The 7,559-nt window shown below is 41.3% G+C and overlaps 1 protein-coding gene across 4 annotated transcripts in view; it reads left to right on the top strand.

The window, feature by feature from the left end:
- The first annotated feature begins 532 nt into the window (after positions 1–532).
- Positions 533–7,559, top strand: part of TMEM241 (transmembrane protein 241) — a 94,091-nt gene continuing 87,064 nt past the window's right edge. For 2 of the 4 annotated variants that reach the window (XM_074352139.1, XM_010958141.3), the window contains exons 1-2: positions 535–718; positions 2,424–2,470. In XM_074352139.1, the coding sequence (XP_074208240.1) occupies positions 647–718; positions 2,424–2,470 (119 nt within the window). In that variant the 5' untranslated portion in view covers positions 535–646. Of the gene's footprint in view, positions 719–2,423; positions 2,471–7,559 lie in introns of all 4 variants that reach the window. The other 2 variants (XR_012502024.1, XM_074352140.1) reach the window with 2 other exon arrangements.

Below are 7,559 nucleotides of genomic sequence, written 5' to 3'. Positions count from 1 at the left end.
CCTAACTAGGTCAGTTTTCCACCCTAGAGGCTAGGAATAGTCGCTGTGCTTGAAACTCTACTTTTTGAAGGATTTCTTACTTTAAGGAAATTTCAAAGCAATTGGATTGACGTCTCCTAAAGGAAAAATTATTCTCGTTATAGTCCCTCCCCGCCCCCCCCATCCTGGCCTTCCTTTAAAATAGCATTTATTGTTGTTAGCTTTTAAGGTGCCATTTGCAAAAATAATACAGACTGAATGTAGAAAACAGAATTCAGTAAAGCACAAACAACAGTCTGGTCCACCGGTTGGAGCCAATATTCGTAAACTTTTCTCTCTAAATGCTAATTGAGTGTTGTGGACTGTTTTGTCAACTGCCTTTTTCCCCCTCCTCTACCATTTTCTACTTTTTTACAAGGACAACGGTCCTCTCTTGCTCTCCACAGGGTCGCAGCACTGGCACGTTGGCTGCCGCCCCGCCCACCGCCCGGCTGCAGAGCCTGCGGAAGGGCGGCCCCTTTAAGAGGCAGGCGCAGGGGGCGGTCCCCACGCCGATTGGCGGAGCTCGCAGCCACGTGGCGGTCCTGGCCGCAGCGGCGGTGGCCCGGCTCCGGCGGTGGCTGTGGGGCTCCCGGGGGGGTCCCCGGGAAGGAGCGCAAGTTGACAGATGTACATGAGGAGGTGCCTGGTCGGCCTCACGTTTTGTATCTGCTACTTGGCTTCTTACCTCACGAACAAGGTGAGGGGGGCGGGCGCGGGGTCGTGAAGATTGGCAGTGGGGGATCTGAGTTCCCAAATCGTACGCGGAGCAAATGCTGCCTCCAGATTTTTATCTGATTTGTTGCTGATGATGACGGAGAAGACGACGACTCTCTGTACGATGCTTTTTTAGAAATAGGTTTGTTGGACAGTACTGTCCCCATTTATCGTCCTGTAATGCATTCTTTACATTTCCTGGGAAGCCAGGTTTTTTGACTGGTGAATTCTCAGGAACTTAATTTTGGGATATGTGGACTACTTTTTAGGGAAAGAAAAAAACAACTGGCTCCTGTTCCCTCGGAGATGAAAGAGTAGGAGAAGGAATCAGTCACATCCTGCCTTCTCTTCTAAACACGCCCCTGCCTCAGAACCCCACAAGATTCCAGAAGCCTTTAAATAGGAGATATCAATCCATCTCCATTTCCGCCTCACACCACTGATTTCCAAACCTATTTTTACTGTCTCCATCCCAGGGACTTCCAGTGTATTCAAGAGTTTTTCGTGGAATTATTTAAAAAAATAAAATGTAAACTTAATTTTGTTTAAAGTGATGTTATAAAACCCTTTTGATGAAGAGACAGAAAAGCAGTGGTACCATGTTTTTATTTTGTTAGGAGGGAGAAAGTGGCCTTGGATTTGGTACCATGCAGGGAAATGTTGGATCCCCATGGGCTACAGTAGGGCATCACCCCATCCTAGACTCTGGGAATGGACACTAAACAAAAGTGGTGATACAGGGCCCAGGACCACCTTTCCCCACTAAAGGCCTCTACTGCTCTCTCCCCACTCCCTTCCTGAGGAAAAAACCCTCTTGCTCTTTGCAAAAGAACTGTTAACAAACAGCATTTTCTTATACCTTCTTTCTTAATGTGAGTGGCTGTCTTCAGTATATTCGGAGGATGCCCCTGAACTCCGCTTCCACCTTGTCCAGTTAATTTTCAGTTATGGTGGTGGGCTTCTGAAGATCCAGTAGTACCACCTTTCTGGAAGGCAGTGATAACGTTTGCATCCTGGCTCAACCTTCTTGGCCTTTAATCTCTCTAAACCTAAATTTTTGAATTTCAAGATGGGATTAAAAAGTCCTTTTCAAAGAGTAGTTATGAGGATTAATTGATATAATGTTCATAAGGAGGGTGGCCGAGTGCCCAGCATTATGATAAATGCTCTATAAGATAAGTGGTAGGTGCTCTAGAAGAGAGGAAAGGAGGAAGGGAAGACAGTCTTTTGCTTGTGGTACGACACAATAATGACTAGCTTTTAGCAGATTTGTTCTTTTCCTCATGGGACAGGTAGCTAAACTAAGAACATTAGTTGGTGGTAGACCTACTCAGGAATATATGAATTTGTGAAAACCTGGCTTTTTCATTTAACTATTCAAATTTGTCTAGCTAACCTGATGGATATATTGATAATGTTTCACTTTAAAAACAGAATGACCTTACTTTGTTTCTATATAATCATCAGAAAGGGCAGAGTAACAGGTCTTTCATGAAAACCCACAAGTCAAGTCTTTAGTATGACTTGGAAGGTCATTTTTTTCCCCAGTGTGTGATTTTTGGGAGGTATAAAGCCTTTTTTGAAACTTGAGTGTACTTATGTTTCTTCAGTAGGGATTACTTTGATTATATGGTTTATCAATTCACTATAATTTGAAAATGTCCATTAACCTGGTATTTGTTTTTCAGTATGTTCTGTCTATCTTGAAGTTTACCTACCCTACATTATTCCAAGGGTGAGTATCTTCTATGCTTTCTATACACGTTTGTGGGAAATATCCAACCAGCATCATTTAATGTCCTTTAAAATATTTTTAATGACTGCATAGATTTTTTTCATCAGATAGACATACTATTAATTTATTTAGCCATTCTATTAATGGCATTTAAATTATGTCCCATTTTGGGGGTATAAACACAACAATGTTATCAAACATTTTTTGCATTCAAATCTGCCAAATTTCTAACTATTTTTTGAAATAGATTCCTATATAAGAAATTTAGATAAAAGAATATGAACTTCTTTAGTATTCTTTTTGAATATTAACAAATTCTTTTCCAGCATCATTTTACCAATTAACAATGTTACCCAGTCTGTATATGAAAGTGTCTACGATGTTATACTCAAACCACAACTGTTAACTTTTTTCCTCTCTCTGCTGATTTCATGAGCAAAAAATTTGTTTTGTCTTATCATTTCTTAGGTGAAGTTGGACAGTTTTCTTCTGTTTATTACCCACTTGTATCTCTTTTTTAGTGAATTATCTATTTGTGCTTTTTACCCCTTTATTTTTACTAGGGTTTTCATATTTTTCTTATTAATTTAATTCTTTATATTTTAAGGATGCTAACCACCTTTCCATCATATTTATTGGAATTTCTTTTTTCAATTTGTTCTTTGCTGTTTTCATTTTGATTATAATTATTTTGATTATTTAATTTTTAAGTGACCTCATAGAAAATTCATTGTTTGAACATAGGAATGAAGCTGCAGAGAGAAACACAGAGGAATCCAGTGTGTGGTCTTGTGACTGGGGGATGCTATTGTTAGAAAAAAGATAGAAAGTAGTACAGGATCAGGTCTATAGTCTGGGCAGTGCAGAAGCAGCATGGAGTGCTCTGGCACTCACATTACCTTTTTCACCTCAAACTCTGCCCTCCCCCCAGCTTTAAAAAAATGTGTTTCTATTGATTGTGTCTTTTGTGATTGATACTATTGCTTTTATGTTTATTCTGCTCCATCACAAGATCATGTAGCTATTCACCTATATGTCATTAGAGCTTTTGTTCAATTTTTAATTATTGTCCATTTATTTTAGCTTATAGTGCAGTGTGAAGAAATCATCCCTCCCCTAATGGTTTCATTTATACTACCCTCATTATTTGTCAGTTTTTATGAAAAGAGGCTAGTGCTAAATTGTTTCAATTATTATAGCTTTTAAATATGTGGCAGAACACGCCATCCCTCATTCTCTTCTTCCTTTTTTTTTTTTTTTTTTTAATATCACACAAATGCACACACAAAAAAGCAGATGTAGAGATCTTAATGTCAGACAAGGTTGAATTCAGGACAAAAAGAGTTAAGCAAGTGAGAAAAGGTGTATTATAATGCTAAAACATGCAGTTCAAAATGAAAAGACACATTACAATGCTGGAGCATGAAGTTCAAAATGAAAATAAAATAGTGATGAGTATCAACCAGCAAAACAACAGGGTATCATCATTTGACAAGTAAAAACTCTGGGAATTCTAGGGACAAATAGCAACATACTAGTATTAGGAGATAAATTTACTACTAGTTTTCCATGACAGATCAACTGGACAAACAAAAAACTAGTGTGTGTGTATATATAAATAACTAAATAATACAACTAATAGTTAAATATCAAACTCTGTATTTTGAAAATAAAGATTATACTTTCTTTTCAAATGCCCATGGAATATTAACCATGAATAAAAGATCAATTATTTACAAAAAAGTAGCAATTATACCATTCCAGTGCACTAAAACTAGATCTTCATACCAAAACTAAAAATCCCTACTTACAAATGGTTCTTGAACGTGTAAAATGATAGTCTTCATTCATAAGAAAAATATAATATAAAATATATTTTACCAATAAGATTTGCAAAATAAAATTTCAAAATCTGATAACATGGCATTGATGAGGATGTAGAAAGCAGGTGCAGTCATACCTTGATCATGGGTGGCAAATTGGTAAAATATCTACAATTGGCACTTCGGTAGAATAAAGCAACATTGCAATGGTTTTAATCCTCCAATCCAGCAATTCTGCTTCCAGGAATTTACCTGAGAGATTTACTTGCATTTATGTACATGAAATATGTACAAAGATATACATGTGAACCATTGCAGCTTTTGTGACAGCAAGCATTTTTAAACAACCTAATTTTCATCTATACAGAACCAGTTAAATAAATGATACTGTATTCCTAATGGAATATCATTCAAACATTTAAAAAAAGGAAACTCTCATATATTAACGTGGAAAGGTCTTCATAATGCACTTGATGGGGAACAAAAGCAAGTCCATAACAGTCTATAACACTTCCATCATGTCAAAGTGTATGTATGGTTTTTTTATTAAAAAAAAAAAAGAAACTAGTGAGAGTGGTTATTATAGGAAAAGATGGACACAATGCAGATAGTGAACAAGGGGAAGGAAGAAGGCTTTTCACCACTTTTTTATGAATTTTTGTTCTTTATATTATCACTAATATGTAATTTTAGGTGAACTTTAGAATTACTTTGCCAGATAATAGTTCATGTTTCATAGCAAGTATTTCATACCTCATATTTCATAGCAAAACTTTAAAAAGTATCGTCTATGGTTGTGTGTATTTCAGCCAACAAGGCTGGAATATTGCCTTCTCATTTTCAGATCCTGACTGTCCTTCACTTTTCTCCGGGAAGAGGGGCTTAGGGAACTTATATGTGGAAGGATGGTGTTTTCACCTGAATTGGCTTTTCCCCTCCTTGTAGAGGAGTCCGACTGAATGCACCTCCCTCAATAGAATGTAAGGTCTACAAAGGTCAAGAATTTAAAAAAAAAAAATCTGTTTTGCCACTGGAGTATCCCCAATGCCAAGAGCCATGCCTGGCACATAGGAGGTGCATAGTAGGGCAGAATAACTCATTCTACAAAAATGTATCACAGGCACACTATGCACCAGTCACTTTTCTAGACACTTGGGCTACTTCAGTGAAGAAAAGAAAGACGCCTTCCCTCCGGAGCCTGCTTGCCTCTGTGTGTCCCTTCACTTTACCTGCCGTGAATGGTGTCCTCTGTCCCGTTGCCTGATTCAGAAACCTGGGCTATTCTTGATTTCTCGACATCTAATTAACTACCAGGACCTGTAAAAGGCTTTAGAACCTGTCCATCTTCTGAATGGCCTCCTCCCGGGCCATTGTGATCTCTCAGATTCCTCTCACAACTCCTGCCTTGCTTCCTGCCCCCTAGTCTTGCTTCTCTTAACAAACATTCTCTCCCTTGTAAAAAAGAGGGCGCTTTCCCAAAGGCAAATGTGACAGTGGGCTCCCATGTTGCAGACCCTTCAGTGGGTCCCCAGTTTGAAGCCCCAGCTCCTCCATGGTTGACATGGCCTTTCATGACCAGCCCTTCTTCTCCAGTGTCAGCTCCTGCCGCCCCCGCCTTGAGCGCTCACAGGCTGAGGTCAGGCTGGTTGAACTTACCTGAGAGGCTTTGAACGAGCCGTTGTCTCTCTCACCTGTGGGCCTTCGTCCATCCTGGGCTCCCACTTGGAACACGATTCAGATTTCCTTCACCTGGGAAGACTCACCAGCTCGCTAGGCTGGGTTAACCGCCCCGTGGGGCGGCTTGTGCTCTGGGTACTCTTCCTGTTAGGGCTTTCTCACACCGATTGTGACTGCTAGTTAGTTAGCTTACTTCCCACCAGACCAGGGTTTCTCAGCCTCGGCACTAGTGACATTTTGAGCTGGATCCTTCTTTGTCGTGGGGGCCTGTCCTGCATGTTGGGGGAATGTTTACTCTGCAGCATCCTGGCTCGTGCTCATCAGATGCCAATAGCAGCCCTCCTTTCCCCCACCTCCTTTTGTGACAACCAAAAATGTCTCCAGGTGCTGCCCTTTGTCCCCTGGGGGAAAAACTACATAATTGAGGTCCCGATGGAGGGCCTGACTCATATCTGTTTGCTCTGCCTGGCTGAGTCAGTGGGACATAAAACCTGGATCTTACAGGATGAACGAGTGTCCATTCACCCAGAGAGATGGGAAGAACATTATGAACCAAGAGGGCTGCGTGTGCAAACTCTAAGAAATATCAAATGGCCTGGCACAGTGCCAAGGCTGTGGGCTGTTCAGTGTGGCTGGAATGTAGCTGCCACCAGCAGATGGACAGGAGCTGACCCTGGAGGGGGCAGGTGCAAGTCCCGGAAGGCTTGCATATCACACGCAAGTGACTTTATCCTGTAGGCCAGGGGTTCTCAGCTGTCATGTCACAACACACGGGTGTGTTGTAACCACCTCCGAGGTGAGGTATCTCAAGTCATAAGCAGAAATAAGGTGTTGACATTTATGAATGACTCACTGAAAGTAAAAAAGCAATTAGTGTGAAACAGGATAAAGTTTTGCCTGCCTTACCCGTCACTCATGTGGCGTTTTGCTATGCTTTTTGTAGTGGGCAGGGGAGGAATGTTTATCTTTTAACGTGTGCTCCCCCTATACTCTGCACGGGAGGACGTGTGTCTCACATGAGCTCCATGACCCCAAGTGTGTAGGGGCAGAAAAGAGGCTGAGGGCTGCTGTGGGAGGATCAGCCCTTTTAAAAATAAGGAGCATGATTCAGTTTGCATTTTAGAACAAAACCTTTGGCTGTGAGATGGAGAATGGAGGGTACAGGGCAACCCTGGAGAGAGGGAGGCCAGTGAGGGGACTGTTGCTGTGTTCCAGGTGTGAGGTGATGAGTCTGAATTGGGAAGAGGGAAGGAGAGGGCGGCTTCGGGTTTCAGAGCTGTTATGGGGATAAAGTCAATAGGATTTTGTAAGTAGATGAGGGAAGTGATGGCAGAGGAGGGCCAGGATGACATCCGGGTTTCTTGTTTGGCTGATTAGGGATGGTAGAAGGATGCTCAGGATGGGGAGGGGGAGGTTTAAGGTCATGCTATAGGCGTGTTATCATTGGGAGCTTGTGGGGTCTCAGGGTGGCCACATCCTGGTGAGAAGGAGGATTTGGGAATCATCAGTGTAGAGATAATGGAGAAGTAAGTAGTGACTGTGGGAGAGTTCGTTCAGGAAAAGTCTAGGATAAGAAGAGAAGACCATCA

Source organism: Camelus bactrianus, chromosome 24 (assembly GCF_048773025.1).
Source record: "Camelus bactrianus isolate YW-2024 breed Bactrian camel chromosome 24, ASM4877302v1, whole genome shotgun sequence".
Lineage (NCBI taxonomy): Eukaryota > Metazoa > Chordata > Mammalia > Artiodactyla > Camelidae > Camelus > Camelus bactrianus.
This window is presented reverse-complemented; position numbering and strand designations above follow the sequence as displayed.